Source organism: Ictalurus furcatus, chromosome 3, assembly GCF_023375685.1.
Source record: "Ictalurus furcatus strain D&B chromosome 3, Billie_1.0, whole genome shotgun sequence".
NCBI lineage: Eukaryota > Metazoa > Chordata > Actinopteri > Siluriformes > Ictaluridae > Ictalurus > Ictalurus furcatus.
The window spans coordinates 9,691,317-9,709,772 of NC_071257.1; the positions used below are offsets into that span (position 1 = coordinate 9,691,317).

An 18,456-nucleotide genomic window follows, 5' to 3' on the forward strand; every position below is an offset into this window, starting at 1 on the left:
ACGAATCCTGGCCTGAAAGCAGCTACATGCCAATATTCAGTTATATTCATAGCGCCACCTGCTGGCAATAGGAAATGCCATGTTTTACATTGTGATGCCAACAGGAAGTAATTATTTTTTTACATGGTGATACACTCCTAACAACATAAGTGCTAAAAAGTTTGAAAACCAATGGAATGGCGTCCCCATGGCAGAGCATCCCCAACGTGCACCCGAGTGCGAGGGCCTGTTCATCGTAGCTTGCAACTTTAATTATTAGGACCCGAGCACAGCTGGTGCGGGGCACTAATGGATCTGCTCCGTTTCTTCTTTTTCTTGTTCCAAATTAATCGCATTTTGAGGGCATAAATATACCCGAAAACTCTGAAATTTTGCACATGCGTCAGAACCCGTGAAAATTTACATCTGATTGGGGTTCCAAAATTGAAGATAGCAAAATGGTTCAATAGTGCAACCTACCTTGAAAAATTTCAACAATGTGCCTCACTCTATGTTTCACCTATATGTGCAAAATTCGGTACACGTGTGTCACATGCCAATGCTTAGTAAAAAGTCTTTTGAACCCATATCCTAAATCTAACAGGAAGTCAGCCATTTTGATTTTTTTTTTTTTTCAAATTTTGCTCCGTTTTTGCCATTTCCAGGCCTCGTACTTTTACGTACTCCTCCTAGAGATTTCATCAAATCAACATCATATTCGGTCAGCAGGGCCCTACAGTGCGATCATTTCACTCGCATTTGTGACTGAAAAGTACTTTGTGTGACTGTGAAAAGATATATAGTCGCACCTGTGAGTGTGACCTGTTCAAAGCTGTACAATACAATCGGAATAAAAACTCCAACTCCAAAATGCATCTGACTACACCGCGCTTAGCTACTTTCGCACTGCTTTTCATCACCTTAGTCATCCGAACAAGTGTGCAAATACTGCAAAGAAGCCATTATGATGGAAAGAGTAACACTCTACATCATCTGCTTCTCTCAACTTGCTGATCTCACAAACCGCCATCTTTTATTGATCATGCAAAATCGCCTGAACATGAGACTGTGACATGCTCGTGTAACCACAGCAGCGTCGGGTGGAGTAAGTTAATAATAATGCTAACGCTACAAGGTGGGTGTTATTCAGACTTGTTTATTAAATTATTCCTCACCAATCATAATCAAGAGTAGCAACTGTTCAGTCTGCAAACATACAATACACTGCCACCCTCCCTTCACTCTCTTCACCAACTCGAATTGACAGCGCGTTCACTTCATTTAAGCTCACAGTTGCCAGAAAGCACCAGAAAAGTCAACTTCAGTTTTCATGTTTTGATTTAATCCCCCAAAAAATGCAATATTATCAGCAGACATGGCAACACTGTAGTGGAGGAACCAATCTAAAACCCATAAACAAGCAAACAAAAAAACTAATAAAAATGTTAAGACAGAAAACATGCTTGGTTATAAATAAATCATTTAATATAAAAAATAGATCATAATAAAGTCATAAAATTTTAACAAAATGATAAATGAATTCATCTTTAATTACAATGGGTTGCATTTAATGTCAATTTGACATTAAGCTTAGTAGGCTATTTCCTTAGCCTTCTTTTTTAATAATATGGATCATTCTTGTGTTGGTTTACTTTTAATTAGGACTGTTTATTGTTTAAGATATTTAAAAATAAATATTTTATGCTCGTTTATTTATCAATTAACCAACAGCATTTCTCTTGCTATTATTTTAATTCAATTAACAGTGACCATGAGTTTACATTTAACTGTTTGATAGACCTGATTAAAACTTAAACAAATAAAAATTGGTATCTGGATCAGTTTCGGTCAATCAAGATGACAAATTGTTATTGGCTGTAAAAATCCTGATCGGCGCATCAGTAATGAACACCATTAAACTAAAGCACTTTGCATCTGGCGGATAAATAAACTCATCCAGTCACATCCTATATGAGCTTATTGAGGCAGTGGTGGTTAAGGCTCTGGGCTACTAATCGGAAGGTCGGGGGTTCAAGCCCCAGCACTGCCAAGCTGCTACTGTTGGGCCCTTGAGCAAGGCCCTTAACCCTCTCTGCTCCATGGGCGCTGTATCATGGCTGACCCTGCGCTCTGACCCCAGCTTCCTGACCTGTTGGGGTATGTGAAGAAAAGAATTTCACTGTGCATATGTATATCTGATCAATAAAGATTCCATTATCATTATTCAGATAGGCCTATATACACAATATATGCAGAGCAGTTCGAGAATTTGGAAAATGGCTAATAGTGTAGCTTTAAATATATTTAAGAGGAGCAGACTTCAAAGACTGAACATGCAACAGGTTTTTTGTATTTATTTACAAGGTGGAACAGGTTAACGGTTGTTGTTTTTTGCATACAGCCTGTAAAATTAACTGAAAATATTAAATTTTGTTTATCAGACGGTAAATTAATTTGTCATGACTCACACTATGTTCCTAAATTCTGTCATAATTGTCAAGCTCGAGTTTTCTCATGCCTACTTATGCTTTATATTGTGGCGCATTAGTGTTACCATCTCTAAAAAAAACAACAAATAATAAATAAAAAAATAATAAACTTCAACCGTGCTCCTAAATTGAATGTAATTAGGAGCACAACTGCTCCTAAAATAAATTGTTACCGTAGAGACCTGGTCAGTCTCCTTGAAAGGCCTTGACGATTCTAAATTGCAACAATTTTGCATTTTTGCTGCACAGCGTGGGCATGGTGGTCTCACAAAGTTTGATTTTTCGCCACAAAACAGTAAGTAAATTTCATGTAAGTTTCAAACATACAATGTCCAATCTGCTCCAGACTTCACAAGTTTGATAAAAGTCCCGGTCTGAAGACATCTACATGCCAATATTCAGTTATAGTCATACCGCCGCCTACTGGCAACAGGAAGTGACATGTTTTACACTGTGATGCACTTTGTGTTTGTTTTTATTTTTGCAGTTCCTAACAACTGTTTGTGTACGGCATGCCAAGTAATTTAGTAATTTCTTATAGAAGCATTATACTGTGCTTACATTTTGTGCTTGCTTCATACAAATAGATGGATGATTAACTGGGTTCAGGGACCTGCAGCACATGAGAGTAGATGAATTTGAATTTGAAAATGAATTTCCTTTTGGCTGTTTCTCATACATGCATGAAAATGACAGTGTGTCAGCAGTCGGTTGTAGACTGTAGACATGAGTAGCGAGTAATTGCTGAGCTGGGGGGGGTGTGTGAGTGCTGAGCCCCAAATTTTATTGGCAACTGAAATTTGGGCAAATATTTTGCACTACAGGACTTTGATTTTAAGGTGTAAGGGTGTGGGGTTAAGTGTGGTGGTAAGTGCCATTTTTGACTATTTTTCGAGATAAAATATTTGGAGCATCCGAAAATAAATACAGGTAACTCAATTTAGCTATATATACTCACTGAGAACTTTATTATGAACACCTGTACACCTGCTCATTCAGGCAATTATCTAATCAGGCAATTGTGTGCAGCACTGCAATGCATGCAGATACATGCCAGCAGCTTCCGGTAATGTCCACAATTACAAAAAAAAAGTGAACTTATTCATTTTGACCATGACATGAATGTTGGTGCCAGATAGGCTAGTTTGAGTATTTCTATATCTGCTGATCGCCTGGGATTTTCACAAATAGCAGTCTCTTGAGTTTACACAGAATGGTGCAATAAAGAAAAAACCTCCAATGAGTGGCAGTTTTGCGGAGGAAGTGCCTTGTTGATGAGAGAGATCAACGGAGAATTGCCAGATTGGGCCGAGATGACAGAAATGCTTCAGTAACCCGGATAACCCCTCTGTACAACTGTAGTGAACAGAAAAGTATCTCAGAATGCACAACACTTCGAACCTTGAGGTGTATGGGCTACTATGGCAGAAGACCATGTCGGGTTCCACTTCTGTCAGCCAAGAACAGAAATCTGAGGGTGTAGTGGACACAGGCTCACCAAAACTGGACAGTTGAAGACTGGAAAAACACAATCTCGTCTGATGAATCTCAATTTCTGCTGAGGCACGTGGTAAGGTCAGAATTTGGTGCCAACATCATGAATCCATGGACCCAGCCTGCATTGTGTCAACAGTACAGGCTGGTAGGGGTGGTGAAATGGTGTGTGGAATGTTTTCTTGGCACACTTTGGGCCTGTTATTACCCATCAATCATTGCTTGAATGCCACAGACTGTTGGAGCACTGTTGCTCACCCTTCATGGCCACAATTCACCCATCTTCTGAGGGCTACTTCCAGCATGATAATGCAGCATGTCAGAAGGCAAACGCCATCTCACACTGGTTTCATGAACATGACAGTTCAGTGTTCTTCAGTGGCCTTCCCAGTCACTGGATCTTAATCCAATAGAGCACCTTTGGGATGTGGTAGAACAGGAGATTTGCAGTATGAAAGTGCATCTGAAAAATCTACAGGAATTGTGTGATGCAATCATGTGGTGCATTCGTGTCTATACACACGTATACGCCGTATGATAACCTACTCTTGTGTTCGCTTCCCATTTAACAGTATCACATGCTTTTATTTGTGAAACTCCCAATTCTTTGTTGTAATTGGTACATTTTTATTTGAATTTCACCCTTCCCTACCCCTGACGACCACTATCACTGCCGTCATCGACTGAAGCAGTCAGGTAAAATTAATAAAAGTGCTTGAATTGGGCTTGAAGTGTACTACTCGGTACTCAGTGGTACTCTTTCTCTTGTGCTGCTTTAAACACCATCCATTTATGATATTGTGTTGCATCACAATTTATTTATATATCTATTGCAACTTTTAGTATTAGCTTTACAATGCAGGCTAAACGATCACAAAAAAGCACTTCCATTTTATAGTCCTCCTCTTGGTAGGCTCACAAAGTGGAATCCTCTTATGGCCATTTTAGCAAAGCATTGCATTTTCTGTGTCCACCTCCCCCTTACAGCTGTTTTGTAATGCCCTTCATTAATTTTACTCTACATTTAAATTATGGTATTTTTTACCTCATTTGCTTTATGGGCTTTTCCCCAACTGATTTAACAAGTAGTCAAATATTCACACAGAGATACTGTGTTGGCAAAGTTACAAATAAATATTAAAAATCTCTATTGAAATTACGGGTTTATGCTTTTCCTTAATTGGTGTCAAATGTGATTTATTTAAATTTGCACTTTTATTACATTTAAATAGTAAAATAATTTGCATGTAGCAGTAACAATCTTGATATGAAATGAATATGATGATTTGTGCTATATTGTGATGTATCATAATACATATAGTATATGAGGAAGATAACCATATCTTGCCCTAGTACTAAAACATTGCTAACATGGAAACAAGGGGAGCACTGGCAGCTATTTTTTCCCCAACTTCAAGCACTGACAGGAATGAAAAAGATGACGAATTGTATCATAAATGCTTTTTAAGACATTAGTAATGTGTTGTCTTAGTCAGGCTAATGATTCCTAGTTAGACCAAACAAACACCGTGAATATTTTTACATGCACATCAAATTCCGTTTAAGGTCTATATTTGGGTTGCAGCTATATTCTGAATACGATGTTTATATGCTTACAGGCATCAGAATATTCCTGTATACATGGTTGTTGTAATTATGCCCGAGTTGCCATTCCTAAATACCCAGCCTAGGCATCTGCAGGCATCTGTTATCACAATTCCTTGTGGACTGAATATGCGCACATATCTCTCATTTCTGTGGATTTTCTGAATAAAGTGTTTACATGCAACAAATTTCAAATTAAAACTAGTACATTCCAGAGGTGGGAATTAGAATTTGGAGAGTCCGAAAATTGTTTTAATCTGAAATGGTCAATAGGATTGCGGCGTTTACATAACTCAGTTCTAATTAATATTGGAATATTGATGTGCGTGTAAACTTAGTCACTGGCTTCTGTCATTTTTTGGCCGCTGTTTGGGGACAGGCGTTGACTGGGTACAGGGGCGTAGCAAGAACCTTTTTTTCAGGGGTGGCCAGGTAAGACCCAGTGATTTTCATTGGGGTGGGCAAAAAAAAACTGACTGTGACATGCTTTACCAACAGTCAATTCTACAGAAAGAAATTCCGCAAATTCTACAGAATTTATAGATCACAAATGTACACAAGAAACGTAAAGTTACCATTTCTAATGCCATACAAAAGAAAGAAAAATTAATAAAGTGTTCAGAATAAAGTGACAAAAAGCTTAATAAAGTCAGCAAACAAAAAAATCTTATGGGATTTTCAGAGATGAGCAAAAACACTCATGTCATCACCCACCAGGTATGTAGATTACATAAGTTGTCTGCAAACATAAAAACTTTTTTTTTTAATATCAATTTGATACAATCCTTATTCTACATTATTTGTATATTTAGTTGCTAATAACCCAAATTTTGGTATTGAAATTTTTTTTTTTTTTTTAAATGTTTGCAGATGCAACTTGCCTACACACCTGGTGGGCCATGACTGACTACATGAGTGTTTTTGCTCATCTCTGATTCTGATCTGCGCCATCTCTGTAGCGTTCTCCACATGCTCCCTCTCTGACTGTATGTCTGCTTCCTCCTTCTCTCTGTTAGCAGCAGATATTTCCCCTGCTTCTTCCCTGTTTGTAGTATTAATTTCCCCTGCATCTTTGTCATGTTCGTCTCAGAAATCTCATTTATGTCTTCAGATCTCCGTCAGCCCTTTCAGCCTGTTCTACAATTATTTACTTCTATTAACCTTTAGTTCTGTGCTGCTATGAGCTAGAAAGTGTGGTTTTCCTCAGAGCGTTTCAGATCTGGGGAGCCTAAGTGAACATACATGCTCATGGAGGACGTCTGAGTTTATTCATGCAAACCAAGAGTATTTATACACATTGATAAGAAGCAGTGCGTGGACAGTTTCTACTGGTGCAGGGGCCAGACAGATTTAGACAAAACACACAGCACCCAGGGTCATACTACAAAATAAGTCTACTATAATAAAGATGGCAGGTGATCAGCTTATTCAAAGAGGTAATTAAATGTATACGTTCATCATAGGTATTTGATAGCAGTTCATAATATAAGAGAGTACATGATATAAGAGAATTTCCTTTCACTAGTCCTCTTTTTTTAAAAATGAATGTATCTTCCCCTGCTTCCCTTTTCATGATCTCTACAGTTCAGACAAACGTGCCTATCAAGAAACACTTTTATTATTATGAAATTGAATAGCTACTTACAAAAAAAATAGTGACATTCATAATGTAAACTTATGTGGTAACACTTTTTTTTTAAAATTAGCTAGTGAGCGGTTGCAGTCACTTTAGCTAACATTAGCTAAGCTACAGTATCTCACAAAAGTGAGTACACCGCTCACATTTTTGTAAATATTTGATTATATCTTTTCATGTGACAACACTGAAGAAATGACACTTTGCTACAATGTAAAGTAGTGAGTGTGCAGCTTGTATAGCAGTGTAAATTTGCTGTCCCCTCAAAATAACTCAACACACAGCCATTAATGTCTAAACCACTGGCAACAAAAGTGAGTACAAATTGGGCCCAAAGTGTCAATATTTTGTGTGGCCACCATTATTTTCCAGCACTGCCTTAACCTTCTTGGGTATGTAGTTCACCAGAGCTTCACAGGTTGCCACTGGAGTCCTCTTCCACTCCTCCATGACGACATCATGGAGCTGGTGGATGTTAGAGACCTTGTGCTCCTCCACCTTCCGTTTGAGGATGCCGCACAGATGCTCAATAGGGTTTAGGTCTGGAGATATGCTTGGCCAGTCCATCACCTTCACCCTCAGCTTCTTTAGCAAGGCAGTCTCCAAAGGCATTCCGAAGTCCATGTTGGCATTCATAGTTCCCTCAATGAATTGTAGCTCCAGGTTCCAGTAATCCATGTCCTTAGTCTGCTTGTCTTCAGCAAACTGTTTGCAGGCTTTCTTGTGCATCATCTTTAGAAGAGGCTTCCTTCTGGGACAACAGCCATGCAGACCAATTTGATGCAGTGTGTGGCATATGGTCTGAGCACTGACAGGCTGACCCCCCACCCCTTCAACCTCTGCAGCAATACTGGCAGCCCTCATACGTCTATTTCCCAAACACATCCTCTGGATATGACACTGAGCACGTGCACTCAACTTCTTTGGTCGACCATGGCGAGGCCTGTTCTGAATTGAACCTGTCGTGTTAAACCACTGTATGGTCTTCGCCAGCGTGCTGCAGCTCAGTGTCAGGGTCTTGGCAATCTTCTTATAGCCTAGGCCATCTTTATGTAGAGCAACAATTCTTTTGTCAGATCCTCAGAGTTCTTTGCCATGAGGTGCCATGTTGAACTTCCAGTGACCAGTATGAGGGAGTGTGAGAGCGGTGACACCAAATTTAACACACCTGCTCCCCATTCACACCCGAGAACTTGTAACACTAACAAGTCACATGACACCGGGGAGGGAAAATGGCTAATTAGGCCCAATTTGGACATTTTCACTTAGGGGTGTACTCACTTTTGTTGCCAGCGGTTTAGACATTAATGGCTGTGTGAGTTATTTCGAGGGGACAGCAAATTTACACTGTTACCCAAGCTGTACAGTCACTACTTTACATTGTAGCAAAGTGTCATTTCTTCAGTGTTGTCACATGAAAAGATATAATCAATTATGTACAAAAATGTGAGGGATGTACTCACTTTTGTGAGATACTGTATGTGATTAATCGTAAGCTAACAGTTGTTTCTCCTGATGAAACATCGCAGCATCTCAACTTGAACAAACTTTCATGAAACGGTAGTGAAATCTAGGTAAAAAACACTTTTTTTTCCAGTTGTGTTAGCTGGACTGTTAATCATCCGGTGCTGAGCCAAGATTTTTCGCCCATCATTTTTTTAAACTTCTAAATAGGTTTGAACCTACTTCATGCATTTTTTTCCTTGCATGTGAGAGCTAATTGCTTTTAGAAATGTGAAAATTGGACAAAAATTTGGATTTATCATAAAACTTGCCTCGAGTCCTGTTTGCAGGACTACCAGGTCGATAAAATATTAAACTTTTTGGCTGTCTAACATGATACTAGGCTAGTTTGGTGTCGCTAACCAAGGGGAGGCATAACAAAGCTATTACCGTATAGGTTTATCTTCTCCCTCACATTAACTGTTGTGTGAGCTAGTGTTTGGCAGAATTGAGACCTGTCAGCCAATAAGACAAGTCTTTCCACATATTTTCCTGTAAACAGTGTCTGATTGGTCTTGCCACCATTCACTGAAGATAAAATACAACACTCAATTCACTGAAGATAGAAAATTACAACACTGAGGTCTTCTTTTACTGTCGTTCAGTTACATAGTGACAAACCTTCAACCTTCATAGTGACAAAGAAAGTTTGTTTTATATAAAGGAAAAATCTTGACCAGGCCAGGTTACACCCATGGTTTTTACTCACCTGATCAGTGTACCCTCTTGTGTTGCTTACGCTGGACATCGCTGGACTAATGCTACCGAAATTAAATTTTACTGCCCCTAGCCTCCTACACAAAGAGGTTTGTGCCGTGTGGGTGTCTTGCTGCTGTTCATTCTAATAATGCAGACTGTCAGTGTCATAGGACTTGGTGTGGTGAGAAAAAAATTAACCTGTCAGTGTTGTCCGAGTGCTTTGCAAAACAGGGGTGGCACCATGGCCGCCACGTAGCTTCACCACTGATTGGGTAATAATAAGCTACCTTTTATTTTTTAGCGCTACGCTGCTGGTCAACATGGATTAGAATCTCATAGGTATTTTTCCAACATCTTGTAGAATCCATGCCATGAAGAATTGAGGCTGTTTTGAAAGCAATGTGGCCCTATCCAGTATTGCAGAGTATCTACAGTCATGTGAATAAATAAGTACACCTCATGGAAATTGTTGGCATTTTTGACATATTTGGACAAGCAAACATTGGATCATCTTTGAAACAGTGCCTATTAATGAAGTTGATATACTTGAACAAAGGAGAATTAGCTTTTTCAATCATTTATTCAACTGAAATATCAATAGACGTGATATTCTTCTGTGGAAAAAGTAAGTACACCCTTGGCCTCAGAAGCTAGTAGAAATAACTTATTGGCATTTTGCATACTTGTCCACCAGGCTGGCTGAAATTTTTGACCAATATTCCATGCAATATTCTTTTAGCTGCAAGATGTTTGAGGGTTTTCGTGCATGTACTGCCTGTTCAAAATCCCCCAAAACATTTAAATGGGATTCAAATCTGGGCTTTGACTAGGCCATTCCAGAACCCTCCATTCCTTCTTTTTGAGCCATTCCTTGGTGGATTTGCTAGTTTTCTTAATATCATTATCATGTTGAAAGGTCCACTTTCGGTTCATCTTTCAGACAGATGGCCTCACATTATCTTCAAGCACTCTTTGATATCTTGGCATGATGACACCTCAATAGTAAAGAGAACACCAGACAATACATATGATAGGGGTATAAATAAGACTGATTCCACCTGCACTCCCTAAGAAGGTTCTAATCACCGGCACCCAATTGTGAACACCTGATTCTAATTTTATATATTTGAAGGTGTGATAAATATAGGGATGTTCTTAATTTTTCCATGTGACTGATCTGATCTGGGTTTTTTTTTTTGTTGTTGTTGTTTTCTTAATTTAAATTGTGAACATTATTACAAAATGTCAGTTTTGTGTCATTTGATAGTGTATCAACTTTATTTATAAGCAATGTTTCCAAGAGGATCAAATGTTTGCTTGTCCAAATGTGTCAAAAAGCCAACAATTTCAATGGGGTGTACTTATTTTTTCACATGACTGTATATGGAAAAGTGTTTTAATGTATGATTTTTGTTTCTGTCAATATTATCCCCTCTATTTATTGAATTTTCTCCCGAAATTGTAAAGGCACTGCTTGCACTCACAGAGCATCACGTATTATGGATTAAACTTGGACACTTTTACTTTTCAGACTCCCCTTCTGTCTAAACACTTTGTTGTACATTTTCCTATAAAAGCATGTCTTGAAGTGTCTTAATTCTCTTGTACCACAGCAGTTTGTCAATGACAAAATTATTAAATTTTTAATGAACGACATTATACTTTTTATCTGTTTATAGTTACATTTAATATTGTGGAATGTCTGCAAAACAAGTTCATTCCTGTTATCACTGTTTACAGCAGCTAAACACAAAAAAAATCTATCTTATCAAGGGATATCTGAATTATCTGTTGCTTTCTGACCAATCAGAATCAAACATTCAACAGCACTGCGGTATAAAGGATAAATGTCAGATAGACATGACTTCAGTGGTCAAGTCCAGGATTTTGTTTTCTAGTAATGTTTCTTTCCTTGCCATATTTATGTGAATTTTGTATATTCTTTTTCTCTGTCCTTATATAGTACATTTGTAATTGCAGACATGCATATGTTCATGGCCTCTATCTGTTCCTGTGTAGCTCCAAATTATTTCTTGATTGCTGTCATTTTAAGTGTTGTCTAAGGGGGAAAAAACATCTATTTGGATTAATGCGTTTGTGTACTGTTTACTTTAAATAGCTTTTTTCCATGAGGATGTGAGAAGTAGAGGCCTGAGGGTCCTGTTTCTCTCTTAACAGCCATATTGTTTCTCAGTGATTTTGATGGTTTAATTAAAAGAGTTCAGGGTTCATTTAGAGCTCGTCTCTAAGCCTGTCTGCTCTACAAAAAAAGCTATTTATAAAAGTGTTATGTAAGTGTAGCAGCAGATTAAAGTCTTCTGTCTGTTTGCTTGCATTTTGTCTCTTTCTTATCCATACATACAACTCTTAACCATCAGCAGGTTTTAAATTCTATCCACTTTAATTCTTGTAGTGGCCATGCAGGATGTGACCATCCTAAGTAAGCCTGATGCTTTGGTGCCATCTGATGTCTCAGCCATATGTTTGGATTTTAAGGTGCTCCACCCTGTAGTGATCACGCAACTGGGTGTGTTTCCCAGTGGCCCACAGAAAGATTTCAGGGGAAGTGTCACAGTAAAGTTATTTCCAGTGGACCAAAAGGTAAGATTAAGTTAATAAGATGAGAGTTTTGAGATGCAAGTGAAGAAATTCTTAATTCTGATTGGTACAAAGCAGCTCTGACAGTAGTGTTATAGTAATGTACTCTAATGTGTTGCGGTCCCGTCCATGGTGAATTCTCCCACCTTGCACCTAGTGTTACCGGAATTGGCTCCAGATCCACCATGACAATGACCAGGATAAAGTAGTGAAGATGAATGAAGCAATAAATACTGCAATTTCAATACATAACCTTATAATACTAGTTATGCTAATTACGTCTATGCAGTTCCTAATTCACTCATATCTCAGGATTGTGCGAGAAGTGTTCAGTGCTGTGCTACACATGAATTATAACTCTCCTGATGAACTACACAGATAAATGTGTTGACTCCATTTTAAACAGTCTTATCGATCATCACTCCAAAATTCAATTCCTTTGCCTATTTAATATCTCTGACCTTGAACCATGATGAGCTCTTGGAGTAATAGACCTATAAATAGCCCAGATTAATGCAGCATTCGACATACTCCAAAGTGGGAAGTCTGAATTACTTCATTTTTGACCTCTATACTTTTGAGCTAGTGGATTTGGACGTCTCTATGTTCATCTTCTGTTAGCATCAACCTAGCCAGCTAAATGTGATGATTGATGCATATTCACCTCCCTTAAACCAGCAAGCTGTTTAGTCAAGGTTTATAGATTTAACAAGCTCATATGTCTGTATGTTGATTGATCTAAAACAAATATGATTATATACAACATAATTCATTTAAATTTAAGAAATTACTTTGTTTACTGTTCATATTGTGAGCAGCCATCTTGATTTGACATCACTTGCTGAACTCACAGCTAAGGAATTTCTAGTTGAGGGGGCATTTTCTTTGTTTCCTATTTGGAGGTCGGAAATTCCAATTTATGACCTTCAGTCAAATTCAGCAATAACTAATCAGACATGGGAAAATATATAACTTTTTTTTATATATATATATAATAGTTTATTTCTATAAATTCTCCCACTGAAACTATTAGATTTATGTGTGTGGGTGTGTATCATTCTGTACAGGAGCCTATTGTGACTACTCATCTTACTGCCCTGAGTCCAGGTGTCTATGCAGAGGGAATCTGGTATAAATCTGTGGAACAGTTCGTTTTGCCCAAGGTGGGGGAGTTCATAGGAAAGTATAAAAGTGTAAAAAGGCATTAACAGTGGTTTATGTTCTTCCTAGTCATTACAGTGAAATGTCAGTTATACAGTTGCAATCAAAATTATTCAACCCCCATTGGGGTTTATTGAATTTCAGCTGTTTGCAATGAACAAATCAAACAAAAGCAATTGAAATAGTTCAACACAACAAATGCTTCAATGCTTCAAATGCTGCAGGTCTTTTGCAGTTACTCGAGGGTTACCCCGTCCAGGTATTTCATCTATATTCTTCCCCTAGCCAGTTCAGGTATTTCATGTGTTCCAGCTCAAGCACACCTGGTGCAACTAATGAAGCCCTTGATTAGTTGCATCAGGTGTGCTTGAGACAACACCTGTTTTGCATATTTGTGCTGTTGTGAGGGATTCAACTCAGGGGCTTGAATAATTTTGAAACTGGAGAAATCATTGTAAGTTGCATTTTCAGTTGAATTTGGGGAAACCACTTGAAGCATTTGTTGTGTTTAACTATTTCAATTGCTTTTGTTTGATTTGTTCATTGCAAACAGCTGAAAGTCTGTAAATGTTGACAATAAACCTGATTTGCAATGGTAGTTGAATAATTTTGATTGCAACTGTATCTAAAGAAACTCAATGGATAATCTCACTTAGATACTGTAGATTTCTTTCTAAGAACTTCTGCTGTAATCATAAAGACTCATCCCTGGGCTCCAATTTACAGTATGCTCATAGTTTGCATCCTTTCAACACTTACTTTACTCTTCTACAGCTGCAGTCTGTAATGATTTATAATCCCATGATCTGGGGTCACCCAGAAGAGAATGGTTCCCTTTTGAGTTTGGTTCTTCTCAAAGTTTCTTCCTAATTTGGTATCTGGGAGATTTCCCTTGCCACTGTTGCCTTATTTGGGATCCAAATGTATATCCATATTTCTGTAAAGTTGCTTTGGTTAAAAGCACTATATAAATAAAATTTTACTAAAATTGAATTAAATATGCCCTGCCATGTAATGACCAAGTGTGAAGTTCCACACTTAAATTCATGATGTTTTTAATTAATGGAACACTCCTGCATTTTTTTTCAGCCTAATCTTCATCTATTGCAATTGCAGCTATCACGGAATGTGACGAGAGGGAGTTGAGTACGGATGCAAATGCAGATAAAGATGTTTATTAAGGAGGCAGGCAGACAAATCCCAATCGTGATACAGAGACATGGTCAAAAAACAGGCAATGGGTCAGGCGATATAAAAACGGGCATGAAATGGGCGAGGCTAGAATCGTAAACGTGAAACAAGAAACAACATGTCTTTAACTTGAAACGAGAAACAAGGTAAATAACATGAAACGAGAATCAACTGCTTAGTAGAGAGGGAAATTCAATACTGTGCAACTTGCACAGAAACATGAGGGGTCTAAATCACAAACACAACCACGGGCAAATACAGACAGCTGAAACCAATGTAGACACACCCTAGACCAACAACCAATGAGAAAACAGGTAGGAGACAGAACAGAAACAAAACAAACGCATATATCCACAGTAAACAAAGTCACAGTCATCAACAATCGAAAAGCGTGCGCTCGCTGAGCACTCGCACACCTGGCTCGTACACGCACTCCGGTTTTCCGAGCACGCTGCAAGCTGTAGCACTGTCTAAAGGGGAGATCGTGATAGCAGCATATCTGTGATTACTATAGACAAAAAAGTAAAATATCAACAGATTTCCCTGCACAGAGAAATAAACCCATTTATGCCAAAGTCCCGTATAATAGAATTATAAGGGTGCTTTTTCAATTAAATTAAATTTTATTTGTAGAATGCTTTTAACAATGGATGTTTTCATATATAAATTCATTATATAAATTTTAAATGTATATGTTTATCCCTAAAGAGCAAGCCAGAGATGATGTGGCAAGGAAAAACTCCCTGAGACTATATGATCATGAAACCTTGAGAGGAATAAGACTCAATGGGGAATCTTCCCTTATTGATTTATAGCCAAGTTTGCATTTCTGAATGTCATTTGATGTTTCGAACAGTATCACATGTGTGCAGGGTTTCGAGGGTAATCTGTTATGGGAGAGCCAGGATCCGGCAGGCTTGATGACTATCAATGTGTCCAAAGTTCAGCTCAACACTGGTGGAGGAGTGATCAAGTTAGGACCAGTAAGCACAGCTCTATTTCTTCAATGAGTGTCCATTTGTTGCTTTGGGTGACTAATTGATCTTCAAATGCTTCTGATCAGTTTATTATTACAGTCGTCTCTGTTAATTAATAAATACCTGTAAAGAATTTTACTTGGCTGTTAAAGATAATTAAAAACTCTTGTTTGTGTTGCAGATAGAAGAGGGCACCCTGCCTCACAGAAACGCACGTGGTTTTCCTGGACTAGCTGGAGGATTCATTTTCTCTGTTTATGGTACTTGCATCTCAATGGTTCTTGTGAAATTATCTTCTGTTTTTTTTTGACAGCTACTCTAAATTAATTTTAAATTTAATAAGTATACTGAAGTGGGGTTAGGGTTAGTTGCTCACCTTACATTAGTAATTGCAAAGTGTGATGCTGTTAATAGGTATGAGCTGTAGTCACATTAGTCATTTAGCAGTCAAAAGTGTAGACAAATTAGACCCCATAATTATTTAACTCTGACAAAGTTATTGTAAAGTAAAGTTATTACCACAGGGTTTTAGAGAGGAAATTAAATAATGAATATAAGCTCAAAGTGCAGACCTTCAACTTTAATTTGAGGATATTTACGTCCAATTCGGGTGAACATTTTTTTTTTTGTGCGTGTGTAAGAAAAAAGTAATTGTACAAACTAACATAGGAATAACCAGATGCTGGATTTCTTCCCTGCCTCTGACTCTCAGATGTGGAGGGATTGAAGGCACAGCTGCGTGGCCGTGCAGACAGACAGCAGGCTCACGAGACCAGGCTGAGAGAGGAAGAAAAAGCCCTGCAGGAGGAGAGTCACACATATGGGGATATTATTTTTGTTGACGTTGTGGATACGTACAGGACCGTGCCTTATAAACTGCTGTACTTTTACAAATGGTGAGCGCATGCCTGAATAATGCCTTAGATTTGAAATGATTTCAGTATAATTGAATTACAAGTGAAGTGCTAAGATGTAACTCGTTTTTTATTTATTATTTATTTTATCCTTGGCCAAGGCCACCGGCGAGAGGTAGCGGATTTGGAGTTTGTGTTGAACTTCTACAAAATTTAGACTTTTGATTTAATCCATTGAACCCTGTGAATGCTATTTTTAAGCCTTCTGTCCTGAGACTTAGAAAACTTATAACTTTACCTCTAACTGTTACAAAGTGCTGACACTGGAAAGCCACAATCCAAAATCTCCTCACTGAAAATTTTTATACATGTTAACATTTATATCAGCAATTACACACATTTGTAAAATGTTTGTGTGGAGAATCCACCATACAAGTCTTTTGTGTAGGTTGATACTCTAGTGTATAATGTATTAAGTATTATAACAGACTGTACAGTATTATAACAGACCCCAAACTGTTGCCACAAAGTTGGAAGCGCACAATTGCATAGGATGTCTTTCTATAGTGTAGCATTATAATTTCCCTTCACTGAAACTAAGGGCCCTAGCCCAAGCATCTTCCAGCATGACCATGCCCCTGTGCACAAAGTGAGGCCCATGAAGACATGCCAAGGTTGGAGTGGAAGAACTTGAATGGACTACAGAGAGCCCTGATCTCAATCCCACAGAACACCTGTGGAATGAATTGGAATGCCAACTGTGTGTCAGGCCTCCTCGCTGGAAATCAGTGCCAGACCTCACTAATGCTTTTGGGGCTGAAAGGGCAAATCCCCACAGCCATGCTCCAAAATCTATTGGAAAGCCATCCCAGAAGAGTTGAGGTTATTATAACAGCAAAAGGGGGACTAAATCTGGAATTTGGTGTTCAAAAATCACATATGGGTGTGATGATCAGGTGTCAACAAACATTTGGGTTTATAGTGTATAGTTATGAGTAGCTCTTAAAATGGAACGTTTGTAATGATGTTTTGTGAATTTTTGAGGGCGGTGAGGAATGCTGACTTCAGTCTGCTCCTGAAGACTGATGATGATTGCTATATCAACGTGGATGAAGTGTTAATGAACATTGACTACAAGAGCCTGATGCGCAGCAATCTGTGGTGGGGAAAGTGAGTACACTGTGGCCCTTATAGACATTAATAGGTTGCATTAATATCTAATAACCAGTTGTTCTTATAATGGTAAGCAGAAATTCCTGTAAGAAATTAGGCACAATGATATTAGATTCTCTATCCATTCATTTTCAGTAACTGATTTATCCTGGTGATGATAGCAGTGGATCTGTAGCCTGTCCTGAGAACACTGGGCGTAAAGCAGGAATACACCCTGGATAGGACACCAGTCTATCACAGGACACCATGCACATACTCACTGAGCACACAAATTCATATCTAGGGGCAATTTGGAGTAGCTAGTCCACCTACTGATGTTTTTTTTTGGGTGGTTAGAGGAAACTCATGCCCTTGGACATGGCGAGAACATGCACAGAAATTCTACACAGACTGTAATCTGAGCTAAGGATCTAATTGGGTTCCCTGGAGCTGTAAGGTGGTAACACTACCCACTGCACCACTGGGCCATCCCATGTTAGATTGTACCAGACCCTTTCCTCATGTTCCTAACAATATACTAAGAACAGAAAATTCTCAAAATTTTGAGTCATGTTTTTCTCAGGAGTTGGGAAGCTTTTCAGCATGCAGCGCCACCTGCAAAAAAATAATTATAACTACTTTTTAAAGAATGATGTTTACATTAAAATGTGTTAAGTTTATGAAATAATTTATAAACAAAATTTGCATTGTAAAATATAACCCAAATGGTTATTCTACACTTTAATATTAGTAGCTGCATAAAATAGACCTTCACCTATTTAAACCAGTCACATTACACTACATAATCAAAATTCAGCAGATAAAATACAGTGAACGAATGGCAAAACCATTAAGCAATCTGTGGTAATCCAGTATTTTTCCTCTAGTTGATCTAGGCTAGCAGGCTAACTGTTCTTCTTACTTGAAGCTCACCACAGGCTTTTGTCCTGCAGTCAGCATCTTTGATCCTACATGGCAAAAGGCACAATAGAAATTATTTTCTAATTAACTATTCAAATATAGATAATGCTTAATGAACAGCTGGTTCTGCACTACAGAGGGTGATTAGTCCACAACATGAATTCAAACAATCTCATAAAATTTTAAAATTAAACTTA

The 18,456-nt window shown here is 38.2% G+C and overlaps 1 protein-coding gene across 5 annotated transcripts in view; it reads left to right on the top strand.

The window, feature by feature from the left end:
* b3galnt2 (beta-1,3-N-acetylgalactosaminyltransferase 2) overlaps nt 1-18,456 on the top strand; it is a 54,104-nt gene that overhangs the window by 24,528 nt on the left and 11,120 nt on the right. For 3 of the 5 annotated variants that reach the window (XM_053620698.1, XM_053620701.1, XM_053620697.1), the window contains 6 exons: nt 11,819-12,006; nt 13,071-13,166; nt 15,228-15,338; nt 15,514-15,592; nt 16,045-16,228; nt 17,231-17,356. In XM_053620698.1, coding sequence (XP_053476673.1) covers nt 11,819-12,006; nt 13,071-13,166; nt 15,228-15,338; nt 15,514-15,592; nt 16,045-16,228; nt 17,231-17,356 — 784 coding nt within the window. Of the gene's footprint in view, nt 1-11,818; nt 12,007-13,070; nt 13,167-15,227; nt 15,339-15,513; nt 15,593-16,044; nt 16,229-17,230; nt 17,357-17,494; nt 18,319-18,456 lie in introns of those variants that run through there. The other 2 variants (XM_053620702.1, XM_053620699.1) reach the window with 2 other exon arrangements.